Source organism: Pseudonaja textilis, chromosome 1, assembly GCF_049901715.1.
Source record: "Pseudonaja textilis isolate UNSWEBS1 chromosome 1, rPseTex1.2, whole genome shotgun sequence".
NCBI classification, from domain to species: domain Eukaryota; kingdom Metazoa; phylum Chordata; class Lepidosauria; order Squamata; family Elapidae; genus Pseudonaja; species Pseudonaja textilis.
In genome coordinates, this window is record NC_141990.1 from 260,358,004 (window position 1) to 260,371,159 (window position 13,156).

The 13,156-nt window shown below is 33.6% G+C and overlaps 1 protein-coding gene across 1 annotated transcript in view; it reads left to right on the forward strand.

The window, feature by feature from the left end:
* Positions 1-12,503, forward strand: part of HSD17B12 (hydroxysteroid 17-beta dehydrogenase 12) — a 70,362-nt gene extending 57,859 nt beyond the window's left edge. The window contains exons 5-12 of the mRNA XM_087921390.1: positions 1,992-2,056; positions 4,386-4,430; positions 6,398-6,432; positions 8,087-8,168; positions 10,474-10,539; positions 11,193-11,342; positions 11,465-11,582; positions 11,818-12,503. Coding sequence (XP_087777516.1) covers positions 1,992-2,056; positions 4,386-4,430; positions 6,398-6,432; positions 8,087-8,168; positions 10,474-10,539; positions 11,193-11,342; positions 11,465-11,572 — 551 coding nt within the window. The 3' untranslated portion in view covers positions 11,573-11,582; positions 11,818-12,503. The remainder of the gene's footprint in view (positions 1-1,991; positions 2,057-4,385; positions 4,431-6,397; positions 6,433-8,086; positions 8,169-10,473; positions 10,540-11,192; positions 11,343-11,464; positions 11,583-11,817) is intronic.
* The last annotated feature ends 653 nt before the right edge of the window (positions 12,504-13,156 follow it).

The window sequence follows — 13,156 nt, forward strand, 5'->3', positions numbered from 1 at the left end:
TATTGTTGAATTTTGTCATTGCCTTCTAGAGGAGTAATCTCTTTACTGCTTCAGCATACTGTTTATCTGTATTCTTGAGCCCAAGAAAACATAACTAAGTGATACCAAGGGGGGGTTCTTTTTTGTGAAAAAGGATTCATTTAAAGTAAGTGGTAATTCCAATAACCAAAGATACTTCATAAAAATGTAAATTGAAATTATGTTTTATTTAATTGGTGATGACTAGAATATCACAGATTTGAAGTATGTGTATGTGGGGGGAATGAAGTGGGTGAAAAAAATTCAAAACACTTAAATATTTAATTAATCTGTAAAAAATTGACCTTTTAGAAACATGGAAACAAAACAGAAAACATCTTTAAAGCAAGATTTGTGGCCAAAAGAAAATGTTTAATGTAACAAAATTGTTCTTAAGGATACTATTTTGCATTATTCTTCTATTTCTGTCTTTTTTGTTTTCCTCACTCTACTCAAATATTTTTTATTGAGAGATTTCAAAGATTATGTACATGTGTGGGTTTATACTGCCATCTAATGTTCTATAGTCTGATTCAGTCTCAGTTGAAGAGTATCATTTATTCTTAGACATCGTGAATACTCTTAATAAGGATATAAATTATATTGATATATAACTCATACTAGCAATTTGGCATAGTAGAGCAAATAAGCACAGTAGTTTTACAGTATCTGTTGTGAAATAATTCAACTGATTAGAGAGAGAATTTTAAGAAAATCTTAACTCCTGATGACCACCTGGAGAAATTCATGTAGATTTTTTGGCAGGATTTTCTGAAGAATGCTGCCATTGCTTTATTCCTAGAACAGAGAGAATGAGTGCCCAAAGTTACCCAGCTGGCTTCAGGCCTAAGGCAGGACTGCACTGAATTCTTTTTTACAGAGTCTACTTATCACAGAATTATTTGTTAATTAGACATTTATCCAAAGTTCTATTTATCCATAGAACTGAGTTTTATTGACAAAAATGGCAGTACTTATATGTTTAAGATTCATAATTTTATGAATTACCTGAAAAATACAAATTCAGTTGTATAGTGCTGTGTAATTATGTTGAATGTTCAACTACATATTAACTAACATGTCTGCTAGAATGTTGATATTTTCATTGTTTTTAAAGTTCAATCTCTTGGACTGCTGTATGTCACTTAAACTATAGTAAGTAGATTGTATTGACATATAAAGTTCTTCATCGTAAGAACTGCTGTATCCTTACATTGTTTAGCTGGTGACATTTTCTTAGCTATATGTACCAATCATAAATACATAAGTTAGAATTTGCATTATTTTAAAATTATGCTTTTCATTGACATGGTCCAAACTTAACTTAGTCCAGTGAATATGCATAATGGAACAGAAAACTTGCTATAGCTAAACTGAAAAGCTGTATTTTAATCTGTTATTTAATTTATAATATAAATTATAGTCGGATCCAAATTGGTAGGCCAGGATTAAACTGTGAATTTAGATTGTAATTGATGAGTTGAAATTTAAACAGATTAAAACAGATATAGTGAAATAATGATAAATTAAGTCCTGTTGATTTCAGCAGCAAAATTCACACATCAAACAAAATGATTGAGCTATATGGCTTAGCTTAACATATGAATCATTTTGTTATAGCGTAGTGCTATGTGCGATTCAGGCCATTATAACTTGTTAAATTAACCATAGTAGACAATCCTGGGAATCTGTTGTAAGTATAGCTAAGTCTGGATCCAACCAAATTAGCTTTTCTGGTGCTTTATGATTTTAATAGAAAGGACACTATTGACAGTCTTTTTGTGTTTATTCTTGTTCTGTGCCTTGATTAATAACATGTTAAGAAACTTTAATACATGCATAATCTCAGTCATTGATGCCTAGAGGAAGTAGGGATGTCTGTGACATGCCACTTAACTATTTTCTAAACACAGTGCTAAAAACTTAATTTTAGAATATTCAAGGTGTATATTTTAAAATTATGTATGTTTCAGTAAACAACGTGGGCGCTTCATATGATTATCCTGAATATTTCCTTGAGATTCCAGATTTAGACAGAGTAAGTATTCTTTTCCTCCCACACCTGTCTTTTAAATTTAATATTTAATACTAAATTCAAATATTTGTAAGTGCGACACTGGTTTTATTTGATTTGTTAATAGGATCATAATTGCAAAAGTATAAATAAGAACTTATGAGCACCTCCCCTCCCCATATTTAGAAACAGTCCTATGAACAATTCATTAAATTCAAATTAAAATGTATAATGATTAATCCTAATCCAAGGAATCAGGATATTTCACATCTTCACATCTTCACACCTTCAATTCATTCATTAAAATCCCTAACAGTAAGTGCATCAGCCTTGTTTGAATTAATGTTGCATTTATATCTTTGTCTCTCAGTTTTGTAGAAATCTTTATTTTGGTTTTGTTTGACATGCAAGAAAAATAATAATTGAGGCTACTATACTGGACATAAAAAGCAAGAATTACTTTGTGTTTAACATATCCTGATTGTCTGAGCTGCACTTTAACTTGGTAAACTACATAAAATATGTATTATAAACAAGCTTAAGCAATACCACATAAAACATTAAAATGAGGTACTTAAATTAATTACAATATACTTTATATTAACTACATAGCACTGGCACTTACACTTATATACTGCTTCACAGTGCTTTACAGCCCTCTCTAAGCTTATAGATTTATAGAAACAGCATATTGCCGCCAACAGTCTAGGTCCTTATTTTAGCAACCTCGGAAAGGTGGAAGGCTGAGTCCTTCAGAATCAAGCTCCTGGAGTGAGCAGTGAGTTAACCTGCAGTACTGCATTCTAACCACTGCACCACCACAGCTATGTGGAAATCTGTGATGATAAAAATTCCACCCCAGCTCACAAAACAACACCTAAAGAAAATACTGATTTATTGCTTACTTATGTTCAGTTGATTTATATCACATTTCACACAAGGATTCAAGATGAGAAAGTAGATTATTATGTAGGAATTCTTTAAGCTGCATTGAAAAGCAAGATGGAAAAAATCAATAGATAGTTGTATTTGCTCTTTGATGGTAGAAATACATAACTTGGACCCAAAAAAATATAGAGATATTTGCTGTTTCAAATTGTGAAACTGCTTTTCTTTCGGTCTTTACCGTACCTACCTTTTATATCTTCTTTTGCTCTACTGATTCCTCAACTACCTTCTCTGGAGTTTTGGTTTAAAAAGATTCTGTCCCTCAGTACACTCAGAACTTGCATTTGCAACCTTTCTCCCATCAAGACTCATTCTTGACTCCTCAATGAATGAGTGAATGTATTCATTTAAAACATTTTATAGAGGCCCATCTTGACTGAAACTCTGAACAGCTTACAACCCAGAAATAAAACAATATCTATCTGCAATAAAATAAAAACATTGAAAACAAATAGTACTAGATTTTCAGTTCAAAACGGGCACATTTGACATATGAATGTAATTTGGGGAAATGGCAAGGGGAAAGAGTATCATTTGAACCACATTTTCATTCCCAATGTTGAGTGGATAAGCCTGAACCCAGTGCATTCTAATGCTGCATTTCAATGAAGTCCAGTCTTAAATCTCCTTTCTGGCACTTTATGATGTTTTAGAAAAGAAGAGAAGCATCAATAATTTATATCTATGTCATGTGTATGCTTATAATTTATACACATGTATTTGTTATCAAAACACAACCAATCTGCAATTAGATTCAATCCTGTTGCAGTATCTTGCAGAATGAAAGATCGTGAGGTGGGAAAGTTTTAATTTTACCATTTGCTCCACATGGCTGTGCTCCATTTTTTTCATAATAACTCATCCTAAGTGGCTATCTGATAATTTTTTATTTTTTTCACTTCAGTCTGTCATCTGGTCTGAACATTAGTTTAATTCAGAGATTCTGGAGCCATAATTTGTAGTTTTCAAAACACTATATTTAGCAAAGTTAAAGAAGTGAATTAATACCTTATATTTTCATATCAGTCTCAACAATCATGTTCTCTGCACTTAAAGAAGGGATATAAAAGCCCTCTGACTGTAGTTATCATTGTAGAGATTATATCCATTAAATTTTCAAGACAATTTGACCTAAAATGATAATTTTAAGGCAGGTTTGAGACAATACATTGATAAAGCCTGATTGGATAAATTCTGTCAAGAAAAGTGCATTAAATTTCTGATTGTCCAATATTGTAACTTTGGATTCTGGATCCAAAAATCAAATCAGATCAATAAATGACAAAATCCCAATTGGGCTCCAAAGTTTGTTCAGATAATTTCTACATAGCATATGCTCTAGTCATACTGCAAACTTTTAAATCAAGAGTTCATAATATGCTGTTATGCTTTCCCTTCATTACAGCAAATTGACAGGATCATAAATGTTAATGCCCTATCTATGTGCAAGGTAAGTGCCATTTTTGGGAAGTTGTGCTAATGCAGGAGAATTGACTATTTTGCATATAGAGTAATAAAAGTATTTGTCTAAAACAATTTCTGTGCAATTTCATCTCTGTAAAGCAGGTGCAATTATACAGGCTTCTTTGTTGAGTTTCTCCATAAATCCATTTTGTCTGGCAGCCTCTAGAAGTGTTTCTACATATGTTTACTAGTATAACATTTTCCTGGAGAAGAAAAAGTAAAAGGTACTCAAAGTTATTCATATCTAAGCCTGTCAAGCCATTTTTGGTATTATTATTTTTTTAGAAAAATATTTTCTTACACTAAAACAGGGGTGTCAAACTCAGTTTCATTGAGGGCTGCATCAGGGCTGTGGTTGACGCTGGGGGGGGTCATGCCCAACTGGGTTGGCATGGCCAGCTTGACACCACTTCCCAAACTGCTGGCATATTTCCTCTTTTCATTGGGTAGACTGGGCCAAAGCCACACTGGCCCAATGTTTCCTCTTTGCATTCAGTAGACCGGGCTGTAATGACACAGACTGGCCCCTTATGTTTTCCAGGGTGGCTTCATGGGCCAGATCTGTCCACATTGCGGGCCATCTCTGGCAGCCTTGTGTTTGACACCCCTGCTCTAGAATAGAGGTATATAGAAAGTATCAATATCAGAAATATAGATAGTCCTCAACTTATGATCACAATTGAGCCAACAACCAATATGATTTTTTAAAATGGTTAACAATGAAATGTCACAGAAAATTTTGCATTGTTATCTTTTCTGGTGTTCTTTGTCAAACTCTGTATTAGGGGAACAGGTGGCAAAAGAAGCCCAATATTAGGGCAGATGCTGTGGCCATAAAACTTTCAATTTGAATTAGATTCAAAATGAAAATTGTAGATTGGGTCATGTTCTCATAATGGTGGTTGTACTGTAAAAAACAGTAGCTTATATGTTTTGGTAAAATACATTCTTTTTTAATGGTAACTGCTATAGTACAGTTGATATATTAAAAGATAAATTACATTTCTCATAACTTTGGCCGGAGAACCATTTCTTCTGATATTAAGATATTTATTTCAAAAATAAGAAAACTAAATTCTTTTAGAATTATTTTTTAATATTAAAAGCTTGCTTTTCTAAATTATTTACTTACTTATCTAGGAACATTTATATGGTTGCCAACTTACTCAGTGATTACAAAATAATGGAAATTTTTATCTTTAAAAATCATAAAGCAAAAGCTTTTGATTTCTTTGTGTGATCAAACAGCTTGGAAAATATTGTTCATTTCTTTGCCTTCTTTTTCTCTTAAGATGGAATTGATTATGAGAAGTGCCTCATACAACCTCCCACTTAATCATGGTGGCTGAGACGTATGGAATTGTAATCCATGATCAGTTGACTTTTGCTTCATATTTTTATAAGTCAGGAGTGTCAAACTTGCAGCCTGCGGGCTGGATGCATCACACACTGGCCATCTCCACCCCCATTTTAGCGAAGGGAAAGTTGCAATACATCACATGACAAAAACATGATGCTGAGATTTTGACACCCCTGTTATAAGTGGTCTAGACTGCCATTGCTGATACCTCTCATACAATTGCATTGTTTAACCACTTTTGCTTTCCTTGCAAAATATTAATTAAATTTGATCTCTTGCACTGTCTAGCATCGGCACTAGATATTTGAGAAAATTCACCTGTGTAACATACAGAAGTTCTGAAACCATTCTGTAATCATGAAAAATCAGACAGACTGATTAAATTGTTCATAAGTGCAGCTTATCTGAGTTGCTCAACATGTTTTATCAGAGAACCAAACTTCATAAGTAATATAAAAATACACTGCCTTACAAATGATGGCCTTCAAATTCTATAATTTTTTGAGGTGAAGAGAGGTCAGCTGTTTTGTGAGAGGGCTTTCCTCAGTCTGTTTTCTGCATATTACTCAATCGTTTTCTTATTTTTCTTTCAGATGACACAATTGGTGCTTCCTCACATGGTAGAAAAGTGAGTCACATCAACACATCCAGACAGCCATTATTATTTATAGGGGAAAATCCTTTCTTTGAAAAATTCATTACTATGACTAAATCAGTCAGGCCTCCATGTTTTATTGGCAGTGTAATGCTGTGTGAGTCATGGGATTGGGTGCATGAATCATCAGACTGTGAAAGCCTATCTTTATTTGATTCCCTTTTTTGTTTTATTTTCACTGTTTGGTGAATTCTTTTTAAAATGGAATTAAAAAGCCTGTATGACTCATCAGTGAGAACTCAATAACAAGCTACTCTGTGTGGGTGGCTATGTTTCTGGGATGTTCCTGGGAATAACCTTAAAGCCATTCCTGAGTATCACTGGAAGAAAAAAAAAAAGAGAACAAGCTTTACTTATATGGCAGGCACAGAAAATTGGTGCACAAAGCAAAAGACTCAGGAATAATAGGGGGCTAAGAGTTGACAACCTTTCAGTATTAGTTTAGATTGTACTTTTGGAATTTTTCCATTTGTGCCGTTGTTACATGAGGTAGATAATTTTTCTGAAAATTAAAAATTATTGCTTGCTTAGTTCCTTCCAGTTATATTCCCCCACAATGGATACAGAAAACCATTCTATCACAAGTATCTCTTTCCTTCATCCAGCTTGATATATTTCTTTTTGAACCACGGTATTTGGTTCTGCATTAAAGTGTCTTCTGCTGCCTGCAGATTCTTTCCTCCTTGCCTAAGTAGTTCCATTTTTCTATCTGGGCTCATTTGTAAAGTCTCTTCGTGGTTGAAGAAAGCCAAAATACTTAGAAATTTTGGCTATTAAAAACATGTTTCCTTCTTGACTGTTTAAAGGATTTTTTGATTGAGCAAGCTCTTTGGTTTCACATCTTACTGAAATTAAAGTTGGTACTGAAGTCTTCTTTTTTGTGTAGTCTCTTGGATTTGATAAGTGAGACAAAGAATATGTCTTCCCCATATTAGTGTCACAGTTTTGGAATTCTTCTGAGTTGAACTTTGTCACATTCTCGGGACTAAGCTTCCCATTTAGTTTTTCATATTTACTATTTCATTGATAGCTTTGCATAATGTGTAATCCATTCACCTGTACAAGAATCATTGTCAGAATCTTCCAGTAGCTCAGATTTGGGTGAAAGGCATTCTCTATTCTGCTTGTTGCAAGCTGGTTGGGAAGAATTCAAATGACAATTATATGACCATGTGACACTGTGATGGTTGTACATTAAATGCTTGCTAGTGGTGAAGTGCCTGAATTATAAACTTGTGACCACAGGATATTGCGAGTCATAATTGCAAGGATTGGTCACAATCATGGGGTTTTTTCCTGAACTGTTATAATTTTTAACAGTCATTAAACAAGGCAGTAAGTGAGGAGCATTGTATGTGTATGAGAAACCACCAAGAAATCTTAGGTTTGTACCCTAGGCTGGGAATTTATTTTTTAAAGTAAATTTTTTAAAAAGAACAGCCAGGAAGAAGTAGTAATACATTGTCGCCCTGAAAACTACATGGCTATTCTAGGCAGTCACTAGGAGTCAAGTGCAAGGGTTTTTTTTTAATGCAAATACTTATGGGTGTTATAGTTAACATTTATATATTTTAGGCTTCTGTTTTGTTTCAACAAATTTATAATTTATATTCTGTCTGTCTTTCAGGTCCAAGGGAATCATAATTAATATCACTTCTATGAGTGCATGTGCAGCAATTCCATTTGTAACTCTTTATTCAGCAAGCAAGGTACATATATGGGAAAAACATAGTGTGTGTAATTTGTTTTCATTTTTCAACTGAACTGCTTATTGGCAAATGCAATATTTGCAATAGTCTTTTTAAAGAGGATAATGTTTTCCTTATTTCATGAAAGTGAATACAGAGACCTTGTAATTAGTCTCTTTAATTCAGATTTTAAAATGAAATGTACCTATAACTTTATTGGTATGGGACAGTCTTCTATTAAAAATATAGTTGCCTCCTTCAGCTTTGTGCAAGGAATCTGAATTTAGTTTGGTTCAAATGTCACTGTTTTAAGGAAGTATTTTCACGTGAGCACAATTCTTAAAACCTTCCAATTGTTTTTATGAATATATACATTTTGATTCACATTAAGTACATAGTTTTTACTATTTGTAGCCAATTATGGTTCCCAAAGCCTAGTTTCTTTCAAATAATCATAGCAAAGGTTAATAATAAATTACACTTCAGGCAATACCCTAAACTGCAGTTTTTCTCAAACCAACATCCCTGCTCTTCTGGCAGCAACATTAGAGGAATGAGGAGGGAACATCTGAGTATAGTATACTAATTATATAAACATTCTTAGTCATGAAATCTCATTGGCTAACGCTGGCTCAGTCATATTGTGTCTGTCAAAACTACTATTTCCCAGGATTATTGCAAGATAAATATTGGAGGAGGGAATGCTTTGTTTTTTAACTGATATTATATTTAACTGTGTGTGTGTGTGTGTGTGTGTATGTATGTATGTATGTATGTGTGTGTGTGTAAACTGCTTAAAAATATAAATCAAAGTATAAAATGATTAAGTAGCATTAAATAATAAATGTAACTAACAAATGTGAAAAAAACACAAAAATACTTCACTAAGCTTACAAAATATAAATGAAATATATTTTATATATTTAATTTCTGGCTTTGCGGATTGGGGGGCAGGGGCGAAGAGGGGATGGTTCCACACGAGCAGCGGGCATGCACACCTGCATGCACAATTAGAGCATGTATGCATACGCTCACCCATTGCTCACACAAGTGGAGATGTGCGTACTCGCCTACCATTTCCGCAGCCTGATTCCAGATGGCTCAAGGCCTGGTAGTGGGCCAGGGGTTGGAGACTTGCTCTATAATAAAAAGATAGCCAACCAACCCTTGTTAAAAGCTGAGGTGACAAGAACACTTGAAAAAAGTTTCTAAGAGACATATTTAATATTTTGCATAAACCTGTGGTTTTATGCAAAATTGGTCTTGATTGGTACCAACCATGCTAGCTGCTCTAGACTTTGAGGAGTGCTATATAGATGTAAGAACTGAGGGAAAAAAAGGAAACTAGTAGAAAGTTCAAACATACAAAGTGAAGCAAAGTCACTGCTAAAATGTGAGTGTCACACCCAAAAAACTCCTATGTGACTGGACGGTTGAACATTCAAAGCAGTTCCTCATAATCTAGAGTAATGTAGCATAAATACAATCTTGAGTTTTATGACTTTTTTGGAATATATCTTCCTGTTCTGTTTAAGGTATATGAACAATATACTATAGTTTATGAATGTGTTTAGCTGATCATACAATACAAATTACACAACTTATATTACCACTTTAATAATTTAATACCACTTTATAATACCTTGGTAAGGCCACACTTGAAATACTGCATCTAATTTTGGTCACCATAATGTAAAAACGATGTTGAGACTCTAGAAAAAGTGCAGAGAACAGAAGTAAAATTTATTAGGGGGCTGGAGGCCAAAACATAAAGAGCAGTTGCTGGAATTGGGTATGTCTAGTTTAATGAAAAGAAGGACTAGGGGAAACATGATAGCAGTGTTCCAATATCTCAGGGGTTTTCACAAAGAAGATGCAGTCAAGGTATTCTCCAAAGCACCTGATGGCAGGACAAGAAGCAATGAGTGTAAACTAATCAAGGAGAGAAGCAACTTAGAACTAAGGAGAAATTTCTGGACAGTTAATGCAACCAGAGGAACAACTTTCCTCCAGAAGTTGTGAATGCTCCAACACTGGAAGTTTTTAAGAAGAGATAGGACAACTATTTGTCTGAAATGGTATAGGGTTTCCTGCCTAAGCAGCGGGTTGGACTTGAAGACCTCCAAGGTCCCTTCCAACCCTGCTATTCTATTCTATTGCAAATATTACATTTCCTTACAGTGTACAAAATTCCTAGCCTGGAATGCTATTTTCCACACTACATGGTTTACAATTAATGGCAAGGTATATAAAAGTTACAGTGTATGATTTATTTGCAGTTTCATATTGTGTATTCCTACCATTATATTTCTTTACATATATTTAGTGTTTTGGAGACTTCTTTTCTCAAGCCCTCAGCTTGGAATACAAAGAAAAAGGTATCCTCGTGCAGGTTAGTGTGATTGATCTGTTTTGATACTGTATGTTTAATTAATCTGATAATATGGAATGCTAGAGATTAAAATACACTCAAATTATTCCTTCTCTGAAATACAATTGTGGATACCATTGCCAAAAATAAAGTAGTAGGCAATTCCTTGAATCAAAATATTTTCATTATAGTGCTGACTTAGCTTTATTCTGCTAATTATCTGGCTGAAACAGAGCTTTTAGTTAATTTGGAGTTTTTATTTACTTGCTTTTACTGCAAGAGTTCTGTGACCATTTTTTAGTGTTAGCATTATACCCTCACATGTTATGTAGCATATTGGGTTTTGGATGAGTACCTCAGAATCTTTCCACATGAAGTTTAGAGTGTTTAAGTCTTCCATGAACATTCTTTGCCATGTATTTTAAGGGCATCTTCTTGGTTGTTCGACAAAAGGAGAGTCCTGATCATTGCCATCTTGAGGATTCAACCATTCTCCACTTTCTTTTTTTTAATTAAGAATTTTTATTTTTAAACAAACATACACACTATAGCAGTTTCTATGTTTAAATTGTTTTGTAGCACATGTCTGTTGTAGATATTAAATAAGACTTTAAGACAATATATAGGTACAAACCGATAGATATAAATTTAATAAAATGTTCTTTCCTTTTCAGACTGTTCAACCATATTTTGTCATGACAAAAATGTCTAAACTTCGTAGAGCAAACATATATAGACCCACTCCTGAACAATTTGTAAAATATTCCCTCAATACACTTGGTCAGGAAACAGTAACTTGTGGATATCCATCTCATGCTTTTGTGGTATGTATATTTAAAGATTAGAATTTTCAAGTGTGTCTATAACTTGTTTTCATTTATCAATCCATTAATACTTTGGTCTTTAATAACTTAGTAACACATCTTCTTCTGCTTCTGTTTCTTAGAAATGGTTTGCAGCAAATTTCATGCCTGCTTGGTATATCAAAAAAAGCATCAGAGATACTTCCTTAAAATCAAGAGCTTACTATTTAAAGAAACTAAAGGAAAACTAAGCTACATTATATACTACACTGGAACCATTCAATTAAGATGTTTTGTGTTATATAATTATTAAACAATATTTTCAATTAATAGTTTTACTGAAGTGCATTAGTAGTGTTTCAGATATGTTCATTTTCATTTCAATTGAAATATAACAATTTGGAATTTGTAACCACTACCAATAATAATGTCATATTACTTCTGTATTTTAAACTAAAAATCTCTTGCTATTTCCTCAATTTTGACATTTCAAGAAATATCCTTTATTGAAATTGAGATTGTAAAAATTACAAGATTGGCAAACTGTAGGATCTATCTCGTTAACATGATTGTGAATGTTCATTATCTGATAGCTTCAGGCATCACAATTCTTTATTTCTTACAAAGCTTAAGAATTACAGCTAAATATAACGCTGGCACTAACTTCATATGTTCACAATGTTTGTTTTTTATTAATCACAGTACTGTAAGTAAAATTGTACTTTGTGTGAACTGTCATATAAAATGTTGAAAAATATTTGCAACAGGAGACAGATTTTAATTACCTGGATCTTCTCTTAATATAAATGTTGGTTGGGACCAGGAAGTGCTTGTAAGATTTCATCTCTATAATGAGGTGGGGCAGCTCTTTGAGTGATATGAGATGTATTATAGAAGGCTACAACACAAAGGATAATGAGAGAAAGAAGATAAGCATCTCTGGACAGCCTGTCTTCTTGCATAGTAATTCTTGCCTCCAGAAGTAAAAGAAGTCATTCCAAATATTGAGAATACATTTAACAAGGATTTCTTATTCCTTCATTGTAACTTATTGAAATGAAAAATTGCCTTCTTAAGACTTGTCATTTTATCTATCTTTACATTAAAATTAAGATTTGGATTTTTATTTCCTTAAATCTTATTATTTGTACCTTTGGAACAAATAAAATGAAAATGCTTCAATATGTTATAGGCTTCCTTTTCTGAGTTTGGCAAGTATATTCAGTGGAGATTCATGGTAGCTCAACCTTTGCCTGACTGGAGAAAGGAAAAAGTGCACACTACCATTCCATTTGCTTTGCTTTATTGGGGGCAGTGGTCTTTATCGGTAGGCATACAAATAAATAACCATTTCTGCAAATTAATTTCAGCGTGTTTTACAGATGCTAGAGACCTTATAACTAAATTCTATTGTCCTTTGAAGAATAACTTAAGACTGACATAAAAGTAAAAAAGAGATGCACCTGGTGGGACCTAGAAGAAGGGCCTTCCCTGTGGTGCCTCCATCTCTTTGGAACGTCATTCCCCCAGAGATTAACAATGGGGGCAATCCATTGTTAATACTATTCCAAAAGGCACTGAAGACCTGGTTTTGTCAGCAGGCCTGGGGAACCCAGAGAGGGTTGGAACCCATCAGATGGCTAGTGTGACCCGCTGTTGTCAGTGGGGGGAGTTGGTTTTTGTTTTGTTTTTCCCAAATTTTGTTCTATTGTACTTTACTAATTTGTTTGATTCTTTTTGTTAGTTCTTATTGTTTTTGTTTTTATTCTTTATTTTAAATATGATTTTACACTGTAAGCTGCCTTGAGTCGCCATGGGCAAATAGGAGGCAATAT